This window comes from Myotis lucifugus, unplaced genomic scaffold, assembly GCF_000147115.1.
Source record: "Myotis lucifugus unplaced genomic scaffold, Myoluc2.0 scaffold_210, whole genome shotgun sequence".
Lineage (NCBI taxonomy): Eukaryota > Metazoa > Chordata > Mammalia > Chiroptera > Vespertilionidae > Myotis > Myotis lucifugus.
In genome coordinates, this window is record NW_005871258.1 from 1,104,099 (window position 1) to 1,128,197 (window position 24,099).

General features: G+C 40.8%; 1 protein-coding gene across 3 annotated transcripts in view; it reads right to left on the minus strand.

The window, feature by feature from the left end:
• Positions 1 to 421: 421 nt before the first annotated feature.
• Positions 422 to 24,099, minus strand: part of LOC102419945 (testis-specific gene 10 protein) — a 123,540-nt gene continuing 99,862 nt past the window's right edge. For all 3 annotated transcript variants that reach the window (XM_023761521.1, XM_023761520.1, XM_006097734.3), the window contains 4 exons: positions 21,799 to 22,001; positions 19,019 to 19,123; positions 18,689 to 18,838; positions 422 to 1,018 (listed from right to left, as the gene is read on the minus strand). In XM_023761521.1, coding sequence (XP_023617289.1) covers positions 994 to 1,018; positions 18,689 to 18,838; positions 19,019 to 19,123; positions 21,799 to 22,001 — 483 coding nt within the window. In that variant the 3' untranslated portion in view covers positions 422 to 993. The remainder of the gene's footprint in view (positions 1,019 to 18,688; positions 18,839 to 19,018; positions 19,124 to 21,798; positions 22,002 to 24,099) is intronic.

Here is a 24,099-nt window from a genome sequence, read left to right on the forward strand (position 1 = left end):
AACCAGGAACCTATCCTTCATTAATGTAGTCATACTGAATAGTGACTGTATACAATGAGAAACTGTCTACATTCTATGAATACTATTAATGACAGATATTTTTTAATAAATGGCAAGAATACAAATAGCTAATGTTAGTAAAATGCATTAGTGTTCAGGCTCTTAATCCAAAATCAATGGACAGAAATGGGAAGAGATTTAGGCAATTTTAGTGGAAATGAGGAAAGATCACTGGACTTACTCTATATAACAAACACCTACCACAGGCAAAAAATAAAAAAATAAAATGGCAATTAAGTTGATTGCAGTACTTTAATGTTTTAAAGAAACCTTATTAAAAATACAGATTTAAAAAAATCTTACATTCTTGACAGATACAGCATCATCTGTCTTTCTAAAAATAGTATGGTAAACACAATTGTAGAAATGTATGTTAATCAGTGGTACAATATTATGGTTTTAAAAATCCTGACACACTCCTACTATCTGCTGCTTTGAAGTCAGATTATGGCCTGGAATTTACGTCAGGCTGGGTCCAAAGTGGCATATTGGGACCCAGGCCAGTGTCAGTAAACTGTGCCTATTTTGGTAGAACTTCTCCAGCCAAGAAAGGATAAATAACAAAGAAAAAACCATCCAATTATATGAGAGACCAAGAAAGGAAAAAAATCAGTTTTGTAAAGAACACTTTTCCTTCTTTTCATCAGCTTCTTTATTTACTCCGGATAGGTAACATAACAGTGTTCAATAGTGAAGTAAGTGGATTTTACACTCACTATTACTGTATGGGTAGAAAGAGCCACATGCATTTTTGTTTTTATAAGTCATCTCTGATCACTGCAATATGGCACATGAGAACAGAGATTCAGAGGCACGAAGTTAATATATACATTTAACAATGTCAAGGATTCAAAAGATAAATGCAATCATATAGCAAAAAAATCAGATTGACATTTTGACCTTTCCCAAGGATGTGAAGAATCTTTTCGCATGTCAGAAATCTCTATAGCAAAGATTCCTATGAGAGAGAAGAAAATTTGTGCAGATTAACATTTTTAATTCCACGATTTCACCATGTATAAAATTAAACTCTAACATTACTTTGGCAATACTTATGATTTTTCTCCCAGCTTCTGTGAAGAAAAACAAATACAATGTATTTTTTTGCTCAGTGTTTACAAACCGTAATACATCCATATCTTGGAATCATATCCAATATTAAAAAGGAATCAACTATTATTAAATACAACTTGAATGGATCTCATGGACATTGTGTTAAATAAAAAAAAGTCAATTTCAAAAAGTTACATAGTGTTTGTGATTCTATTTATATAACATTCTCAAAATGACAATTATAGAGGTGAAGAAGAAATTATTTTCTTGGGGGACTGTGTGTGTGTGCTTTGACTAACTATAAAGTGGTATCATAAGAGAGTGAGTTCCTTGGTGCTGATGGAACAATTAGGTGTCTTGATTGTGGTGGTGAAATATGGGTCGTGTATAAAAAACAAACAAACTATAAATACACATAAATGAAAACATGGAAAAACAAGTGAAACTGAATATGAGTTAAAATTAACTGTATTTTACCAATGTTAATTTCCTGGTTTGTAAGATATTACCTTGTAAGCTGGGGGAAGGATATGGGGAACTCCCTTTTTAACTATTTTAATAACTCCAGGTAAGTCTATAATTCTTTCCAAGTAAAAAGGAAAATAAAACAAAACTGGTAGATCCCTACAGTAGAATACTTTTCAGTGGGTAAAAGGAATATTCAACAAGATCTGATGCATACAACAACCTGAAAAAAATCTGAAATATATTACGTTGGGTGAAATTTAGCCACTAGAGGCTACATATGATGATTCCATTTTTATGACATCTGGAAAAGGCAAAACTATAGGGACAAGAAACAGACCAGGTACACTCTTAAAGAGCCAACACACAAAATCTTGTTCACAGCTACACACCCTGAGTACCGAGAGAGGGAGGGTAAAGCAGACTAGAGTCCCATGAGGACAGACTGGGGTTTATGGCTCTGGGGAGAGAGCTGAAGAGACAGCCACCAGGATCTCTGTGCTGAGTCCCTTTTCCACACTGTAGACGCCATCATTCCTCAGGGGAGGACTCCTCTCCCTATGGCATCAGCCTGGGTGAATACAATAGCCCCATCCTCTGGATTTCCTGCTGAGGAGTCATCTTTCTGGGCCAGGGTGCAGATGTATGAGCTGACTCAGGGACTGAGTTGTGTGGCTCTGTGGCGGGTCCATTCCCCCCACTTTCCCATGAAACTGACCAGTGCCTCCTCTCACAGCAGATACATTAGCCCCACTCTCTAGGCTCCAGGTGATCCTACCCCCATGACTCCAGGCAGCTCCGCCCTGCCGAGGAGGTCTGGGCAGGATCTAGGACAGACTGTGTTGTGTCGCACTAGGACAGGGTCATTTTTTCCCCCCTTGCATGCCAAACTGGTGCAGAGCCCTTCCTTTAACAGTCAAATCTTGGTGTGTTTGGGCCTGATAAAATCTACTATCCTCATTCTGATGACTCCCTGAGACACCACCCCACCACAAAGGTCTATGGGCACTTGGCAGGGAGTAGCTAGGTTTAGTATAACCTGGGACATTTGCCGAGCGGCCTCAGTCCCAGCATTGGCATGAGTTTTGACCTATATCAATATGGTGAGCACCACTCATCCCCACCTAGAGGCTCTTTTAGTGACAGAACCTAACAGGCAGCTGGCAGGTGAAGGCTGGCAGAGATGGATCTCTGGGCCCTTTATGCCTTTGCTGACCTGACCCCGGGCTCAGTAGTGGTGGAAGCCAGACGTGGTGCACATATTGATCCATCTCACACACACCAAGGCCCAGCAGAGTTAGCCACAAACTGGATTGCTTTGTAGCTCTAAAAAGGTTGCCCAGGGCAGGTCACAGGCAGTGTCTGACATTGACCAGGGTACCTCCCAAAAGGCACCAGAATAGACACACCCAGTGGACAACTTCAGACAACATCAAAGCAGGATACAATTAGCTTAACAAGTATCATAACCAAAGGCAGATCTCAGTAGGCATCAGATCCTGCTGAGGCAAATTCTGGTTCACATGGTCAGCACCTGTATAGCAGCTTGTACACTGTGGTCAAGATGAATACTCATAGACAGCAAACTTGAAGATAAAACACACACACAAAATAGGACCATAGCAAACTCAACACTCAATTATGACAAAAGAGCTCACATAACATACACAAGAGATATTACTGGAGTACCCGGCTCAGGTGATCAAGGAGACTGTGCCATTAAGTTCCATAGGACACCATCCTACCAAGATTGGGAGACATAGAAGATCTACCTAATACACAGAAACAAATACAAAGAGGTAGACAAAATGGGGAGATAAAAAGACAAACTAAATGAAAGAACAAGAGAAATGTCCAGAAAAAGAGCTAAATGAAATGGAAACAAGCATTGTATCAGATGAAGAGTTCAAAAAAATGGTTATAAGGATGTTCATGGAACTTAGTGATAACTTAAAAAAGAGATAGCAAGCATTAAAACAACAACAACAACAACAAAACATAGAAACCATAAAAAAGAACCAGTTGCAAATGAACAATTTGATATCTGAAATGAAAAATACACTAGAAAGAATAAACAATAGATTGGATAAAGCTGAAAAGCAAATCAGCAATTTAGAAGACAAGGTAGCAGAACATACTCAATTAAAGGAGCAAAAACATTTTTTGATATAAGGACAGTTTAAGAAATATTTGGAACAACATGCAGCTTATCAACATCCGCAATATACAGAGAAGAGCAAAAGCAGTTTCAAAAACCTATTTGAAGAAATAATGGCTGAAAATTTTCCTAAGCTGATGAACAAAAAATACATATAAGTCCAAGAAGCATAGAAAGTCCCACACAAAGTGAACCCAGAGAGGCCCACACCAAGACACATAATAATTAAAATAGCAAAGTTTAAAGACAAAGAGATAATCTGAAAACCAGCAAGAGAAAGACAGTTAGTTACCTACAAGGGAACTCCTATAAGACTGTCAGCTCATTTCTCAACAAAAATTTCAGGCCACGAGGCATTGGCATGAAATATTCACTGTAATGAAAAGCAAGGACATATACCCAAGACTACTTTACCCAACAAGGCTGTCATTTAAAATTGATGTAGAAATAACGAACTTCCCAGACAAGAAAAAGCTAACATAGTTCATTACCACTAACCTAGTATTATAATAAACTAGAGGCCCGGTGCACAAAATTCATGCACTTGGGGGGAGGAGGGTCCCTGAGCCCAACCTGCACCCTCTCACAGTCTGGGACCCCTCAGGGGATGTCTGACTGACAGCTTAGGCCTACTCCCCAGGGGGAGCGGGCCTAAGCCGTGAGTCGGACATCCTTAGTGTTGCCACAGAGGCAGGAGAGGCTCCCGCCACCACTGCTGTGCTTGCCAGCAGTGAGCCCAGCTTCTGGTGCTCACCACCAGTTAAGCATCTGCCCCCTGGTGGTCAGTGCACGTCATAGCGACTGGTCGTTCTGCCATTCGGTCAATTTGCATATTAGCCTTTTATTATATAGGATGTTAAAGGATCTTCATGAAGAAGAAGCAGAAGGAGCAGAAGAAGGAGGAGAAGAGGTACATAATAATAAAGAAAAAAATCACAATAAATTTGTACCTTACAATAATCACTTCAAATGAAAATGGCTTAAATGCTTCAATCAAAAGACATTGGGTGGTTGAAAAAATAAAAAAAAATTCATATGAAAGCAAAAGTAAAAGAATGAAAAAAGATTTGTCATGCAAATAAAAAAGGGGGAAAAAGTTGGAGTAGCAATACTTATATCTGACAAAATAGACTTTAAAACAAAGGCTATAATAAGAGACAAAGAAGGACAATATAATGGTAAAGAGGATGTAACCCTGTAAACACTTATGAACCCAACATAGAAGCACCTAAATATATAAAGAAAATCTTGAGGGACATAAATGGAGCAATCGACAATAATATGGTCATAGTAGGGGATTTTAATACCCTAATTACATCAGGAGATACATCTTCCAGACAGAAAATCAACATGGAAACAGTGACCTTTAATGACAGAATAGATGGAATAGATTTCATTGATATCATCAGAGCATTTCACCATAAAGCAGCAGAATATACATTCTTATCAAGGGCACATGGAACATTTTCTAGGATAGACCAAACAAGTTTCAAAACAAGTCTCAATAAATTTAAGAAGATTAAAATCATATCAAGAACCTTCTCTGACTATAATGGTATGAAACCAGAAATCAATCACCAACTGCCCCCCACCTCCCCCACCCCCCAAATCTGAATAGCACACAAAGACACAGAGATTAAATAATGAATGGGTTTAAATGAAATCAAGGATGATTTCTTAAGATACCTTGAAATAAAAGAAAATGAGAATCAACAACTCAAAATCTATGGGACATAGCAAAAGCAGTCTTAAGAGGAAATTGCACATTACATGCCTATGTCAAGAAATAAGAAACATCTCAAATAATCTAACTTTACACTTAAAGAAACTTGAAAAAGAACAACAAACAAAGCTTAACGTGAGTAAAAAGAAAGGAATAAAGATTAAAATAGAAATTTTAAAAATAGAGTCATAAAAAGGAACCCAAAAGATCAATGAAACTAAGAGCTGCTTCTTTGAAATAATAAGCAATATTGACAAATCTTTAAGCAGACTCATCAAGAAAAAAAGAGAGTGTACCCAAATAAATAAATTCAGAAATTAAAGAGGAGAATTAACAACTGACACCAAAGAAATACAAAAAAATGTGTAAGAAAACATAGACAACTATATGCCAACAAATTGGACAATCTGGATGAAATGGATCTATTCCTAAAAACATACAATCTTCAAAAACTGAATCAGGAAGAATCAGAAAATCAGAATAGACTGGTTACACTTGATGCAACTGCAGCAGTAATAAAGAATTTTTAAAAAAAGAAAACCTCCCATCAAACAGAAGTTTTGAACAGGAGGGCTTCATAGGTGAATTTTACAAAACATTCAAAAAAGAATTAATACCTATACCTCATAAACTATTCTAAGAAATTCAAGAGGAGGGAAGACTCACCAGCTCGTTTTACGAGGCCAGCATTATCCTAAATCCAAAACCAGATAAAGATATTACAAAAGAAGAAAATTAGAGGCTAATATTCCTGGTGAACATAAATGCTAAAATCCTCAACAAAATAGCAAACCAGATCCAGTAATATATTAAAAATTAAAATACATTAAAAATATCATATACCATGGTCAAGTGGGATTTATTCCAGGGATACAAGGTTGATACTATATCCACATCAATAAACGTAATACATAACATTTTTTAAAAAAAGGGTAAAAATCACATGATCATACCAATACATGCAGAAAAAGCATTTGATAAAATCTAGTACCCATTTATGATAAAACCTCTTAGCAAAGTAGGAATAGAGGGATCATACCTCAACATAATAAAGGCCACATATGACAATCCCACAGCCAGCATTATACAATGGTCAAAAACTAAAAGCTTTTCCCTAAAGGTCAAGAGAGAGATCTCGGCTTTCACCACTCTCATTCAACATGGTATTGGAAGTCCTAGCAACAGCAATCAGACAAAAAAAAAAAAATAAAAGGCATTCAAATTGGAAATTAAAACTACCACTCTTTACTGGTGACGTAATACGGTACATAGAGAACCCTTAAGATTCCACCAAAACACTATTAGAACTGATAAAGGAATGCAGTAAAATAGCAGGATACAAAGTAAATATCCAGAAATCAGTTGCATTTTATATACCAATAATGAACTACCAGAAAGAGAAACTAAAAAAAATAAAAACAAACAAACAAAAACACACACACAAAAATCCCATTTACTATTTCATCAAAAAATATGTATGTACTAATAAATTTAACCAAGTATGTAAAAGACACAACAATGGAAAATTAAAAGCAACTGAAGAAAGAAACTGAAGAAGATACAAATAAATGGAAGCATATACTATGTTCATAGATAGTAAAAATTAATGTCATTAAAATGTCTATACTACCCAAAGTAAACTATGCAATTCCTACCAAGATGCCAATGGCATATTTCACAAATCTAGAACAAATATTCCAAAAATGAACATGAAACTGCAAAAAATCCTATATAGCATCATAAATCTTGAGAAAGAGAACAAAGTTGAAGGAATAATGCTACCCAATATCTAACTATACTACAAGGACATGGTACTAGAAACAGCATGATCCTGGCATAAAAACAGAATAGATAACCCAAAGTAAAGCCTGCCTTTATGGTCAATTAATCTTTGACAAAGGAGGCAAGAACATACAATGGGGTAGAGACAGTCTATTAAATAGTGTTCAAAAATTGAACAGATATATGCAATAAAAATGAAACTAGACCACCTTCTTACACCTAGCACAAGAACAAATTCAAAATGGAATAAAGACTTAAGTGTAAGACTCAAAACCATAAAAATCCTAGAAAAAAAACATAGGCAGTAAAATCTGAAATATTATATATATATTTTACATATCTCCTTGGGTAAGGGAAACAAAAGAAAAAATAAACAAATGGGACTACATCAAACTAAAAAGTTTTTACACAGCAAAGGAAACAATCAACAAAGTGAAAAGCCAACCCACTAAATGGGAGAATATATTCACCAATGATACCGCTGGTAAGGGATTAACATCCAAAATTTATAAGGAACCCGACAACTCAACACCTTAAAAAAAACAAACAAACAATCCAATTTAAAAATGGGCAAAACATCTTACTAGAAACTTCTTCAGAGGACATACAAATGGCCAATAGACATATAAAAAGATGCTCTGTGTCACTAATCATCAGAGAAATGAAAATTAAAAGCACAATGAAATATCACCTCACACCTTCATAAAGGCTCTCATCAATAAATCAATAAACAAATGGGACTACATCAAAATAAAAAGCTTTTGCACAGCAAAAGAAACCATCAACAAAACAACAAGAAAGCCCACTGCATGGGAGAACATATTTGCCAATGTTATCACCAATAAGGGTTTAATTTCTAAATATACAGGGAACTCATATAACTTAACAAAAGAGAGATAAACAACCCAATCAAAAAATGGAAATGGACCTAAATAGATATTTTTTGAAAGAAGACAGAAGGAAGGCCAAGAGACATATGAAAACATGCTCAAAGTCACTAATCATCTGAGAGATGCAAATCAAAATGACAATGCGGTACCATCTCACACCTGTCAAAATGGCTATCATCAACAAATCAACAAATGACAAGTGCTGGCGAGGATGCGGAGAAAAAGGAACCCAAGTGCACTGCTGGTGGGAATGCAGACTGGTGCAGCTATTGTGAAGAACAGTATGGAGTTTCCTCAAAAAGTTAAAAATAGAACTCCCATTTGACCCAGTAATCCCAATTCTAGGAATATATCCCAAGAAAATAGAAACACCAATCAGAAAGGATATATGCATCCCTATGTTCATAGTGGCACAATTCACCATAGCTAAGATTTGGAAACAGCCTAAGTGCCCATCAGCAGATGAGTAGATTAAAAAACTGTGGTACATCTACACAATGGAATACTGCACTGTGGTAAAAAAAGAAGGAATTCTTACCATTTGCAACAGCATGGATGGAACTGGAGAGCATTATGCTAAGCGAAATAAGCCAGTCGGAGAAAGATAAATATCACATGATCTCACTCATTTGTGGAATATAATGAACAACATAAACTGATGAATAAAAACAGACCCAGAGACAGAGAAGCATTGATCAGACCATCAAACCTCAAAGGGAAGGTAGGGGAGGGTTGGGGTAAGGGGGAGAGATCAACCAAAGGACTTGTATTGCATGCATATAAGCCTAACCAATGGACACTGACAACAGGGGGGTGAGGGCATGAGTGCGGGTGGGGGGTGGGGATAAGGACAAATATGTAATACCTTAATCAATAAAGAAATTTAAAAAAAGAAACCATCAACAAAATAAAAGGAGCCCACTGTATGGGAGAACATATTTGCCAATAATACATCTCATAAGGGCTTAAATTCCAAAATATATAAAGAACTTATATAACTCAAAACCAGGAAGACAACAACTCAATTAAAAGATGGGTGGTGTGGCTCAGAATTGAGCGTCAACCCATGAAACAGGAGGTCACAGTTCAATTCCCGGTTAGGGCACATGCCTGGGTTGTGGGCTCAACCACTTATGGGGGGTGTGCAGGAGGCAGCTGATCAATGATTTTCTCTAATAATTGATGTTTTTATTTCCCTTTCCTTCTCCCTTCCTACCTAAAATCAATAAAAACATTTTTTTTTAATGGGCAAAGGGAGGATTCTTATATGGTGGCTGGCAGGACTGGAGTAGGGGAGAGTGTAAGTGAGTGAGTGAGTGAATGAGTGAGTGAGTGAGAGGGTGAGTGTGTGGATGTGCATGGGTATGTGTGTGTGTGTGAGGGACAATCCAATTGTGCAGGAGTCTCAGGGTGGGCTCTCCTGGCCAAAAAGCCCTTGCTACTGCCACAGGCACTCCCCTAGTGTGGCTCTGGCTTGGAAACCATGCCATCTTGAAGGGTTTATCAGGTCCTCCTGGGGAGGAGGCCTTACAAGACACACTTAGATCAGGTGAACTAACTGATATTTACAGAACATTTCACCCCAACGCAATAGAATATACATTCTTCTCAAGCACACAAGGAACATTCTCAAAGACAGACCACATGTGAGGGCACAAAACAAGTCTATACAAATTAAAGAAGATTGATATAATATCAAGCATCCTCTTGAAAAACAATGGCAAGAAGTTAGAAATCAACTACAATAAAGAAACTCAAAAACACTCAAATACATGGAGGCTAAATAGCATATTATTAAACAATGAATGGGTTACCAATGAGATCAAGCAAGAAATTACAAACTCCCTGGAAACAAATGAAAATAAACACACAACCACCCAAAACCTATGGGACATGGCAGAAGAAGTCCTGAGAGGGAAGTGCATAGCATGTATTTCCATAGCATTTATTTCAGGGCTAGCTCAAGAAATAAGAAAAAGCACTAATAGCCGAAACCGGTTTGGCTCAGTGGATAGAGCGTCGGCCTGCGGACTGAAAGGTCCCAGGTTCGATTCCGGTTAAGGGCATGTACGTTGGTTGTGGGCACAACCCCAGTAGGAGATGTGCAGGAGGCAGCTGGTCGATGTTTCTCTCTCATCGATGTTTCTAACTCTCTATCCCTCTCTCTTCCTCTCTGTAAAAAATCAATAAAATATATTAAAAAAAAGAAAAAGCACTAATAAACTAATTCTACAACTAAATGAATTAGAAACATAGCAGCAAGAAAAGCCCAGAGGAAGTAGAAGGAAGGAAATAATAAAGATCAGAGTGGAAATAAATGATAGAGAGAAAGAGAAAACAACAATATAAAAGATCAATGAAACTAAGAGCTGGTTCTTTGAAAAAATAAACAAGACTGATGAATCTCTAGCCAGACTCATCAAGAAACAAAGACAGAGGACCCAAATAAATAAAATCAGAAATTAAAGAGGTGATATAACATCAGACACCACAGAAATAGAAAGAATTGTAAGCAAATACTATGAATAACTTTATGCCAACAAACTGGACAACCTAGGCAAAATGGACAAATTCTTAGGAACCTGTAATCTTCCAAAACTCAATTAGGGACAATCAGAAAACCTGAGTAGGCCAATAACAACTGATAAAATTGAAGCAGTAATTTAAAAACTCCCAGCAAACAAAAATCCTGGACTGGATGTATTTATAGGAGAATTTTACCAAACATTCAAAGAACTAACACCTATCCTCCTCAATTGATTCCAAAAAAATTCAACAGGAAGGAATACTTCCAAGCTCTTTTTACAAATCCAGCATTATCCTAATTCTAAAACCAGATAAAGACACTACAAAGAAAGAAAATTACAGGCCAATATCCCTGATGATATTGGACATACAATGGACTAAAGACAGTCTCTTCACCAAATGGTGTTGGGAAAACTGGACAGACACATGCAAAAAGATGAAACTAGACTACCTTTATCTGAGAGGAGGATGAGGAGAAAGAGTAGGAGGAGGAGGAAGAGGAAGAGGAAGAAGAGAAAAAATAAGAACAATAAAATGTCAACATACATGGCTATCAACAATTGAATCTAGAAATCAAAAACAAAATAAAGTGGAGAAATCAAAAACAAAATAAAGTGGAATCAGAGGCATGGGAGCATGGAGCAGACTGACAATCTCAGAGGGAAGTGGGGAGGGCAGAGTGGGAAGAGATTAACTAAAGATCTGGACACAGATAGTAGGGTGGTGAAGGCCTGGTGTGGGGCTAGAACCAGGTGGAGAGAGGTAATGGGGGTAAAAAAGGGGACATCTGTAATATTCTCAACAATAAAGATTAAACACACACACACACACACACACACACACACACACACACACACACACAACACCCCAAGTGATGAAAAACAATGACCCACAACCAATATTACTCTAGCCAGGAAAGCTATCATTTAGAATTGAAGGTCAGATAAAGAGCTTCACAGACAACAAAAAGCTAAAGGAGTTCATCACAACCAAACCAGTATTACATGAAATGTTGAAGGGTATTCTTTAAGAAGAGGAAGAAGAATAAAAAAGAAAAAAATATGAACAATAAAATCGCAACAAATACATATCTAACAACAATTGAATCTAAAAATCAAAATAAACAGACAAGGAATCTAATGAACAAAATAAACTGATAAATAAAATAGAATCAGAGGCATGGAAACGTGGAACAGACGGATGAATCTCACAGGGAAGAGGGAGAGGAGTGATGGGAAGAGATTGACCAAAGAATTTATATGCATATATGCATTACATATGGACACAGACAATAGGGTGGTGAAGGCCTGGGGTGAGGGGGGAAGAGAAAGAGGGTAGAGGGGGGCAATGGGAGAATAAAGAGGGACATCTGTCTTTCAACAATACAGATATAAAATGAAAAAATAGTCACTTTTCCAAATAGGATATGGCCAATAGACATATAAAAAAATTCTCAATGTCAATATTCATCAGATATGCAAATTAAAACCATAATGAGATATTACCTCACACCTATCAGATTGATTACCATCAATACATCAACAAACAACAAGTGCTGGTGAGGATGTGGAGAAAAGGGAACCCTAGTGCACTGTTGGAGGGAATACAGTATGGTGTAGCCACTGTGAAAAACAATATGGAATTTCCTCAAGAAATTTAAAATAGAACTGCCTTTTGACGCAATGATCCCACTTCTAGGAATATATCCTAGGAATGTCAAAACACGAATACTAAAGAATATATGTTCCTTTATGTTCATTGCAGCATTATCTACAATATCCTAGGTCGGGAAACAGCCCAAGTGCCCATCAGTAGATGAGAGGATAAAAAAAGCTGTGGGACATTTACACAATGGAATACTATGTGGCTGTTAAAAAAGAAAAGAAAAGAAATTTTACCTAATGCAACAGCAGGAATAGACCTGGATATTATTATGCTAAGTGAAATAAGCCAGTCAAAGAAAGATAAATAAAACATAATCTCACTTATATGTGGAATCTAGTGAACAAAATAAACCGATGAACAAAATGGAAACAGAGGCATGGATATACTAGTATGGAACAGACTGACAGCAGTGAGAGGGGAGGAGTTTTGGGGGACTGGATGAAAGAAGGTGAAGGGATTAAGCAAAAAACATACAACACAAAGATGCAAACAACAGAGTGATGATAGCCAGAGGGAAAGGGAGGTTGTGGGTAGTTGGAGGTAGGCAAAGGGTGGGAAAATGTGGATAAAAAAAGACTTTTCTTGGGGTTGTTGGTGTATGAAACAGTATTCAGATAATGTATTATTGAGTTGTACACTTAGAACCTATATGGTTTGTGAACCAATGTTACCAAATAAAGTCAATTAAAAACAAAAGAAAATAAAGATAAAAAATAAATAGTAAAACTTTTAAAATAAAATAAAGGTAGCCACTATAATAAAACACAGTCCTTCCTGAATATCCAAACAAATGTTCAAAAGCAAAGAAGTATAAACAAATTGAGAAATACAGTCAATGTCACATAATAAACACAATTATCCTAAGATGATATAACAGAGTTGAGACCAAATTTAACATTCATCTCAATAATGTGAAGGAGCTTAACTCACTTATTTTTTAAAAAAAAAAGAATTTCAAAATGGCCCAAAACGCAAAATTCAAATCCATACTATCTATATAATAAAAGGATAATATGCTAATTAGACCGGGAGACCTTTTGGACAAAGTCATGGTGGCAGGCTGAGGCAGAGGTGGTTAGAGGTGATCTGACTGGCGGGGTGGGGGGGGGGGCAGTTGGGGGTTATCAGGCCAGCAGGAGGGGGGCAGTTGGGGGTGATCAGGCTGGAAGTGGGGGTAGTTGGGGGTGATCAGGCCGGCAGGCAGAGTGCTTAGGGGTGATCAGGCAGGCAGGCAAGCGGTTAGGAGCCATCCCCCAAGGAGTCCCAGATTGGGGAGGGTACAGGCCGGGCTGAGGGACAACCCCACCCGCACACAAATTTTGTGCACAGGGCCATTCGTCTTATATAATAAAGAGTTAATATGCAAATGGTTGTCACACCCTCATGCTGTCACACCATCATGCCGTAATAGTTCAGACACTCAACACTGGGGAGAGAGAAATGGGGACCAGCCAGGCACAAATGAGCTCGTGAGAGAGAAATGGGGACAAGCCAGGCACAAATGAACTTGCAAGAAAGGAATGGGGACCAGCCAGGCAAAATTAGCTCGTGAGAGAGGAATACGGACTAGCCAGGCTACAGTCCAGAAGAGGGACAAACCGCCTGCCCACAGTCCCGGGTGCCAGTGGCTGCGCCTGTGCCTGGGGCCCAGGAGAGGGACAAGCCACCTGCCCCGTGGTCCCAGGCACCAGCAGCTGGGGCTGCAGCCCGGGAGAGGGACAAGCCACCCGCCCTGCGGTTCTGGGTGCCAGCAGCTGCACCTGTGCCTACAGACCAGGAGAGGGACAAGCCGCACGCCCCGCAGTCCTGGGCACCAGCAGCTGGGGCTGTGGCCCAGGAGAGGAACGAGCCACCCGCCCTGCGGTCCTGGAAGCCAGTGCCTGTGGCTGCAGCCCGGGCGAAGCTGCCCACCTACAATCCCCTGTGGCTGCAGCCGGTGTGGGTGAAGCCAGCCCGGGTCCTGGGTGCCTGCGGCCTGCTAGAGGGAGGGGAGCCCGGGTCCCAGGTGCCTGTGACTGGCTAGAGGAGGGAATCCTGGGTCCTGGATGCAGGGATAGGCAGAGGTGGTTAGGGGCGATCAGGCCAGAAGGAGAGCAGTTAGGGGCAATCAGGCAGGCAGGCAGGCAGAGGTGGTTAGGGGTGATCAGGCAGGCAAGCAGTTAGTAGCCCATGGTCCCAGATTGCAGTTGGACATCCCCCAAAAGGTCCTGGATTGGAGAGGGTGCAGGCCGGGCTTAGGGGTCCCCTCACCCCGTGCACGAATTTCATGCACTGGGCCTCTAGTCTACACGAATAAAAGAGAAACATGGTAATTAGCGTACGACCGCTACCCTTTTCATTGGCTAATCAGTGAGTATATGCAAATTAACTGTCAGCCAAGATGGCGGCCGGCAGCCAGGCAGCTGGAAGCGAACAGGAGGCTTGCTTGCTTCAGTGAAGGAGGACTCCAACGTTCCCCGCCTGCCTTGCCGGCCTCTGAGCTGGCAGTTTGAAACTTTGTAACAAATATAGAAGCTAAACAAAACCCCAGAAACCAGCTTTCAGCCGCCGGGATCTCAGAGCTGGAGTTATACATTGTTTCGATTATAGAATGCAAACAAACCAGATACCAGCTTTCAGCAGCCGAGGCCTCAGAGCTAGAGCCAGAGCTAAAGCTGGCCCAGAATAAAAAAAAAAAAAGAAAGAAAGAAAAAAAAGGAGCGGTTGGGAGCTGCAGTCAATCGCCAGCCTGAAGGCAGCCCTCAGCCCCTCACCCAGACTGGACAGGCACCCCAGTGGGGACCCCCACCCTGAAGGGTGTGTGACCAGCTGCAAACAGCCATCAGCCCCTCACCCAGGCTGGCCAGGCACCCCAGTGGGGACCCCCACCCTGATCCAGGACACCCTTCAGGGCAAACCAGCCTGCCCCCAGGCCTCTATCCTATATAGTAAAAGGGTAATATGCCTCCCAGCACCAGGATCAGCGGAGCCATGAGGCCTCCTGGCACTGGATCAGCGTGATCCAGTGATGGTGTGACTGCCTTATCCGCCCTGCTCTGTGTGTGACAGGGGGCGGTGCCCTAACTCCCCTGTCGGCCCTTCTCTGTGAGTGACAGGGGGGAGCTCCCCAACCCCCTGATGGGCCCTGCTCTGTGCATGACAGGGGGCAGCGCCCAACCCCCTGATTGGCCCTGCTCTGTGCATGACAGGGTACGGAGCCCCAACCCCCCTGATGGGCCCTGCTCTGTGCATGACAGGGGGTGGCGCCACAACCTCCCCATCGACCCTGCCTTGAGTGTGACAGGGGGCGGTGCCCCAACCCCCCAATCGGCCCTACCCTGAGCATGACTGAGGGTGGCATCGCAACCTCCCAATCCGCCCTGCTCTGTGCATGACAGGGGGCGGCGCCCCCAACTCCCCAATCAGCCCTGCTCTGAGCCCGACCAGGGGCTGCACCTAGGGATTGGGCCTGCCCTCTGCCACCCAGACCAGGGGCTGCACCTAGGGATTGGGCCTGCCCTCTGCCACCCAGGAGCAGGCCTAAGCCAGCAGGTCGTTATCTCCTGAGGGGTCCCAGACTGTGAGAGGGCACAGGCCGGGCTGAGGGACCCCCCCTCCCACCCCGAGTGCACAAATTTTTGTGCACCGGGCCTCTAGTACTATATATAAGAGAGATACTTCAAATGCAGTGATTGAAAAAAGTTAAAAATAAAGAGTTGGACAAAGCTTTACCAAGCAAATGAAGACAATAAGGATACCGGAGTTGTAACTCTAATAACAGACAAAGTAGATGTCCAGTCCCTACCCCCTCCAAAAAATAAATGTATCAGAAAAGGACACTTCATAAAAGTACCACATTCCATAATGAAGGTATGATAGTTCAGAATATCTATGCAACACTTTGTTTTACACTAAATAATACAAAATTTGTAGGAGATACAAGAAAAAAAGTACAAAAAATAGATTTTAAAACACCATTCGTAGTGAAGCAGGTCAAGTGGACAAAAATTAAGCATCAATATAAAAGAGCTAAATAAAATTTAAAAGAAATCTTTTAGATATATACACACTATACATTGAGAAGAAAGAATATATCTTTTTAAGTGCACATGAACTAGTCACAGAAATTGATCATGTAGTAAAGTACAAAGAGCACATCAGTAGTTTCCATTAAATAGAAATATTATAAACATATTCTCTAATCACAATGCAATAAAACTAGAAATTAAAAATGAAACCAAAACACAAAAACAAACCTTCTCAGTGGAGGGGTGAGATAGAAAGCACATAAGAGAGAGTGACACTTTGAGTATTACTTTTACAAAGTTTTGGCTTTTGAAGGCATATCAACCTACAAAGTCAAAAATTAAATCAAATCAAGGAAAATACCAGGAAGAGAAAAAATGAAAACAAACTGAAACAAAGAAATCTAATTATATTTCAAATATATATACCATATCCACAGAGAAAGAAAAAAAGTAATTGAGTAATTTATTAAACCAACCAGAGGCCCAGTGCATGAAATTCATGGACTGGGGGGAGGGGTGTCCCTCAGCCCAGCCTGCACTCTCTCCAATCTGGGACCCCTCGGGGGATGTCTGACTGCTGGTTTAGGCCCGATATCTGTGCGGGATCGGGCCTAAATCGGCAGTCGGACATCCCTCTCGCAATCCTTCTCACCTCCCTCTCATAAACCGGCAGTAGGACATTCCTCTCACAATCCCTCTCATAATCCCTCTTACATCCCTCTCACAAACCAGCAGTCGGACATCCCTCTCACAATCCTTCTCACAATCCCTCTCACAAACTGGCAGTCGGACATCCCTCCCCCAACCGCTCCCCTGCCTGCCTGCCTAATTGCCCCTAACCGCTTTTGCCTGCCAGCCTGATCACCCCCTTACCACTCCCCTGCCAGCCTGATTGACGCCTAACTGCTCCCCTGCTGGCCCAGTCGCCCCTAACTGCCCTCCCCTGCCAGCCTGGTTGCCCTCAACTGCCCTCCCTGCAGGCCTGGTCCCCCCCAACTGCTCTCTCCTGCAGGCCTGATCGCCCCCAAATGCCCTCCCCTGAAGTCCTGGTCACCCCTAACTGCCCTCCCCTGCAGGCCTGATTGCCCACAACTGCCCTCCCCTGCTGGCCATCTTGTGACCACATGGGGCGGCCATCTTGTGCGAGGGTGTGACAGTCAATTTGCATATCACCACTTTATTATATAGGATATTTAACTATATGCCTGGAAGACTTAGGCCTTAAGACATATGGGGATAGGAAGGAAGAGTTGCAAACAGATCCTGAACTTTAAAATCCTCAACCCAGGATATTTTATTCCTTTTTTTTTTTTTTTTTGAGAAAGTGGAGGAGAGGGAGAGGGAGAAGACAGAAACATTGATGTGACAGAGACACATCTATTGGTTGCCTTCTGCATGTGGGGGCTGGGGATCAAGCCTGCAACCAAGATACGTGCCCTTGACTGAAAATCAAACCTGCCAGCCTTCTATCTCTGAGTCAATGCTCTAACCATTGAGCAACCAGCCAGGGCCAGATCCCGAACTTTTAAAAAATGTTGGTCTGCTTATTGTGGTAACATAGGTGAGAAATTTTGAAACATTTTTTATGCATTCTGGGATTAAAGAAAGGAGTAACTATGCTGATATGGAGTAAATGTGTTGATGAGCCAGGGTACCCACTGTAGAAGAAAGGACTTACAAATACAGAATGGAAGAAGGCAAGGTGAGGATGGTTTGGAACTTGAATTATTGTTTTTTTGGAAAAATGTGGGTATGGAGAGAGAGGGAGCATGTGCAAGAGTGTGAATGTGTGAGACAGCACATGTATTGTCTCAAACACATAAAAAGCAAATTTGGTAAAATTTTAACAATAGAGAATATGGGTAAATGGTATACAGATGTCCATTGTATTATTTTATTTTTATTTTCATTACTGCTTGTAAATTTGAAATTATTTCCAAATAAAAATGTTATTATAAATTTGTGACATATAGAAATGTATCTAAAATTTTACCTCTAATATTATTACTTTCATAAAGCATTCACATTTAGGGTGGTATAAAAATAAACCAATTTTTTTAATCAAAGTTAAATTATTTAATTAATTTATCAATTAAAATTAATACAAATTGATGTAGAAATAACAAGAAAATCAGATTTAAAATATATAATTATGTAATCAGGTAAAATAAAGATCTTTCACTTTAGAATATTTATATAAAACTAATAGTCAAAATACTTTCTTTTTATGTGAACATAAGTAATCATGTTTCAATAGCACTATTCCTGACAGACTGTTACTGAGTTTCCTTACATCCTCAAATAGTCACTGTATATATTGCTATATGGTCCCCAGAGAATGGACCCTTAAACCACTCACTCTTCTAGAGATCGATCCAGGCCTCGGTCAGGAGATCGGTGGTGAGCACGTTCCGGTGAATGACATTTTGTATTTGGCTTTAGTGTAGAACTCAAATGATAAGCATTACTTGAATAATTCTGGCGGCGAAGTTCTTGCACAGCCCTATCCCTAAAGCAAAATGTTTAAAATAGAATTTCTTAAACTTTATATCCAGTGGCATTATTAATCCAGTGGCAAAACTGAAGTTCAATTCACATTTTAAAACCTAGCCATCATGGAATAACCAGAATCTGTTGTTATCTAAGAAAGAATGCTCCCAGCCTAAATACTGGATAGAGACCAACTTACCTTTCAAAGCGCTCGGTCCCTAGCTGTCTTTTGGTGATGTCTAAATCAGCTTCCAGTTGCGTGACGACATTCCTGAACTGGGCCACATCTCTACTCTGGATGGCCCTGTGTAAAAGAATGTAAGAGAGTTGATTAGACTTTTAAAAGTCTAGAACTTCTGAACCATGTTGGCAATGTTCTCAGCTGGATCCAAGCCAAACTGTGATCTTTATGGACGTATATGCCAATTTTAGGTGTAGTAAATGTACAAAGTAGCCTACTGGAAAAGCTTAAGGTATGCCAATCACACTCAATTAGTTAAACTTTCTCTGTGTCAGTTTCTTTGTGTTTACATGAAGTAATATTATCTATTATCAATCTCTATTACCTATTTACTGCACATCTATATATATATATATATATATATATATATATATATATATATATATATAAAAGTTTAAGCGACTGGCCGACCAGCCAACCAACCAGTGGCTATGGTGCGCACTGACAACCAGGGGGTAGATGCTCAAAGCAGGAGCTGTTGAGTACAGTGACTTGGCAGCTGCGGTTCTTGGGTGATATACCTGGACCATAGAGGAGGGAGCCCAATTCTGGGGTGCGTCACCTGTGAACCGCCCTCTCACAATCTAAGACCCCTCAGAGGATGTCAGAGAGCTGGTTTCCGCCCGATCCTCACAGGCCAAGCCGGCGGACCCCACCAGTGCATGAATCCGTGCACCGGACCTCTAGCCCATTGGCTCCCTACTTCGGGTCTGGCTCCCCACTGGGCCTCTAGCCCATTGCAGAGGTCGTGGGTCTGGCCCTTACAGTAACTTTTTGACTCAATTAGCTAAATGATGAGATGTGCAGGGCTTACTAGCTGTGGCCCCCGACGTCTGGTGCCCACACCGGCCCATGTGCTTAATATCGATTTCCAGTGGAGGCAGTGAATTTTCCCACTACCATTCTCAGCTGGGAAACTGGCTGCAGCTTCCCTCCTTCTAGGCGGACAGTAGCGCCAGCAGGCAACCTCCGAGGAGGGAAGGAGGCAAAGGAGCAGCTCAGTTGGGAAGAAGGAGGTTCCCACCCCCACAGGACTCCACCTGGGCGGAAGGGCCAGGGCAGGAGCCTGACATTGAGCAAGGTCCTGCCCTAGGCTGACTAGATTCCACGCTAAGTAAATCCTGTTTGTTAAATAATTGCATTTTACAGCCAAATGCCCACAAGTTGTCAGTTACCACCAAACTTAGAGTAAAGTGAGATGAAAGAAGCGAGACTGATACAGAGAGAAAGTGACATAATATTGGGAGAAGAGAAGAGGGAGTCCGATTCTGGGGTGTGTCACCTGAAAACTGCCCTCTTGCAATCCGGGACCCATGGGGGATGTCAGAGAGTCGGTTTTGGCTGATCCCCACAGGCCAGGCCGAGGAACCCCACCAGTGCACGGATCTGTGCACTGGGCATCTAGTTATTTTTATAGAAGTACTTTAAAGTATTGTACTCTTGAGTAATGGTATAACCAAATAATCAAAACTGGAATTCACTAGCACCATGATTCACATGGTCTTTTATATATTAGATGAACCAAGTGCTTTATGTACACTCAGAATTAAATCTGATATTCCCACACACACTCTCCTCCATTTAACAGGCTCTCCTTTAGGGCTAATCCATGCCACAAACCCCCATAACACGGCGCACTGTCATCAGGAAGATAACGACGGGAGACGAATGCTGCTTGTGCGGAGCGCTCTACCCTCTCTGCTTGTTCCCAGGACAGCACTCTAGAACACACAAGTTGATCGTGTTTACCAGGGTAAGGGACAGTACTGACCAGCCAGTCTAAAACAGAAGGTAGTCTTTAAGGGTTACCTTCTTAAGAGATTTCCACCTCTGGCTTGAGAAAGTGACCTGGCAGAACCGGTTAAAGGTAGCACAACAGCCCTGCGGCAGTGACCAAGAAGGACTCAGCAACAGCTGCCATAACCTGGAAACAGTTTCTGAAGGAACTGGCTTTGGCTTTGCAGGTTGGGCTCAGTCAGGGGCTCCTGTGAGTGGCTGATTCCTGAGACCGTGATTCCTGACCCTCCCCAGGCCCCAAGCTCAGAAAGGAGGGCAGAGTTGAGGCTGGATGAAAAAGTGTTATAGAGGAGACAGGTAAGAACAGAGGCTTGGGGCCCCCATGCCTCTGTTTTTGGTGAGAGGTGACCAAGTTTACAATAGAACATTCACTCTCCAGGCAGGCATTTCCACCCACCCTTCCAGCAGGGTCATGGAATAAGCTGCTAATGGTGCTGGGATGCTGGAAGAAGCAGCCACAATCATGCTCTAAGGAAAGTCTTCAGTATTCTGTGAATGCAGGAGTCCTTGCAAGTACCTAGTGTGTACAATTATAGGTACACAAGCAAATACAGTGTGACAAATGGAAAGATTAGGGAGCAACACCACGTGGGTTCATATATAGAAAAATTCTTCTGGCTTCAGAAGTGTATATTTTTCTAATCTGGTTATAATATTTCCTAAAGACAATATTTTAGACCAGACATCTTATTATACCCAAAGCTCTATTGGAAACAATTAACACAATGGTTAAACTTAAATTTAAATCAATTTAGCTAAACATATAATAGAAACTAGCACTAAATTTTTGGCAAATCACAATATTTCTGGTGCTCATTTTAATTAATGGCTAATTATGGATGCTTAAATTATATAAATTCCAGCTTTAAAATTCTACTAACCAATAAAGTATCAAAAATTTAAGGAATATGACTTTGTTATTATACTGCTAACAAACTCACATTTTATTTTCTGCCAAACACAGGTGTTCTTTAAGCAGCTGAATTTCAGATTCTTTTTCTTGAAGCGCTATCTGAGACTGATATTCTTTGTCCCGATTGGCCACCAGCAAAGCTTCTAGATTCTGCATGGAGATTCTCTCATTTGTCATCTGACTTCTGAGGAGTTCTATTTCAGAACGAGCAGAATCTAATTCATTCTCCATCTGTACAACAATAGGAAGATATCTATACTTATTCCCATTCATCACTTAACTGATAGATTATCAAAGACTTATAAAATTTCTGTATTATGTAATAAGAACCCCTTTAATTTCTTTCTTTTTCAAAATCCTCAACTGATATGTTTTTATTGACTTTAGAGAGACAAATGTGAGAAAATGAGAGAGAGATGAACTTTGATGTGAGAGTGAAACATTGATCAGTTGCCTCCCATTTGCGCCCCCACAGGGAACAAACCTGCAACCTAGGTATGTGCCCTGACTAGGAATCAAACCCACAACCTTTTGGTGTATGGGATGATGCTCCAACCACCTGATCCACCTGGCCAGGGCCCCTTTAATTTCTTAAATAGAAATATTGTCCTCCTTCTTACCAAATACACATACACACACAGAGTTTCATTTCTTCCAACTTTTTGATCATATCAGAAAATTCATTAAGTAATGAGTTATTTACCTCAAACTGCAAACAATTTCCATTTCCAGCTTTGATATTTATTTACATATTTCTGCAAGACTGACATGGTGATACCTGTGACCACTGCTTTTACTCTGTTAGGTGAGTTACAAACATCCAACTACATTGTGGAGTGTTATTGCACTCCATTGTTAAGGAAGACAAGGAGTCATTACACATGCCCTCCCTTGCATAAACCCTTGGAAAGCTTCATTTTTTTGAAGGTTATCTTGAACCTGAAATACACTGTGTAAGCCAAATGTTTCTCCAAAAGAAAGAAAACCAGACATTACTATTTAGTAAAAAAAGTATTCCTAAAATTATCTCATAATACACATTACAATAAATTATATATGCATTTAAAAAGTTAAATGTGGCCCTAGCCAGTTTTGCTAGGTGGATAGACCGTCGGCCTGTGGACTGAAGGGTCCCAGGTTTGATTCCAATCAAGCACACATGCCTAGGTTGCAGGCTCAATCCCCAGTAGGGGTTGTGCAGGAGGCAGCCAATCAATGATTCTCTCTTATCATTGATGTTTTAATCTCTCTCTCCATCTCCCTTCCTCTCTGTGAAATCAATAAAAATATATTTAAAAAACTAAAAAATGAGATTAAAGGGGGAGGGGGAGGCAGCTGGGGGAAGAACTTCCTGAACTATATACAATTAAAAAGTGATGTCTGACCAAACAAAAACATATTGATAGTCTATATAAAGCTTAAAATTTACAAGAAAACAACAGGAAGAAAATAAACTCAGTAAATAAAATAAAGAGTTAACATCTTACTAATATAAGAAACTCATGCAAATTGAGAAATGTGAACAGAAACATATAAAATATATCTAATTATTAAACATAAGGGGAAATAACCTTATGAATAATCAAAGAAATTTAAGTTAAAACAAAATGCTATTTCTAGTTTCTTAACCTTGACAGTAGCGACCTTTTGGGTTGGATGAGTACGTGGCGTAGGGAGCTGCCTATGCCTCACAGTGTGCTTACAGCACCCCTGACCTCTACTAGAGGCCAGTGGCATCCCCCACCCCAGCAGTGACAACCACAAGTGTCTCCAGACATTGCTGGATGTCCAGGGGGAGCAAAATCTCTGATCCAGTTTAACAAATTGGTAAATTTCTTAGTGTGTGTTGATTAACATTAAAATAGGCAATAGTAATTTCATATACCTTGCAGGAATACAAAATGGAACATCACTTTTTTTGACAACAGCTTTATTGAAATATAATTCACATACCATATATAACTCACACATTTAAAAGGTACAATTCAATTTTTTTAGTATATTAAAAGAGTTTTGCAATCATATCATAACTAGAGGCCCAGTGCACAAAAATTTGTGCACTTGGGGGGGGGGGCAGTCCCTCAGCCCGGCCTGTGCCCTCTTGCAGTCTGGGACCCCTCGGGGGATGACCACCTGCTGGCTTAGGCCCGCTCTCCAGGGGATTGGGCCTAACCTGGCAATCAGACATCCCTCTGGCAGCCCGGGAGCCCTCGGGGGAGGTCCACTTGCCAGCGGGGAGCAGGCCTAAGCTGCAGTCGGACATCCTTAGCGCTGCTGAGGAGGCGGGAGAGGCTCCCACCACCACCGCTGTACTGGCAGCCATCAGCCT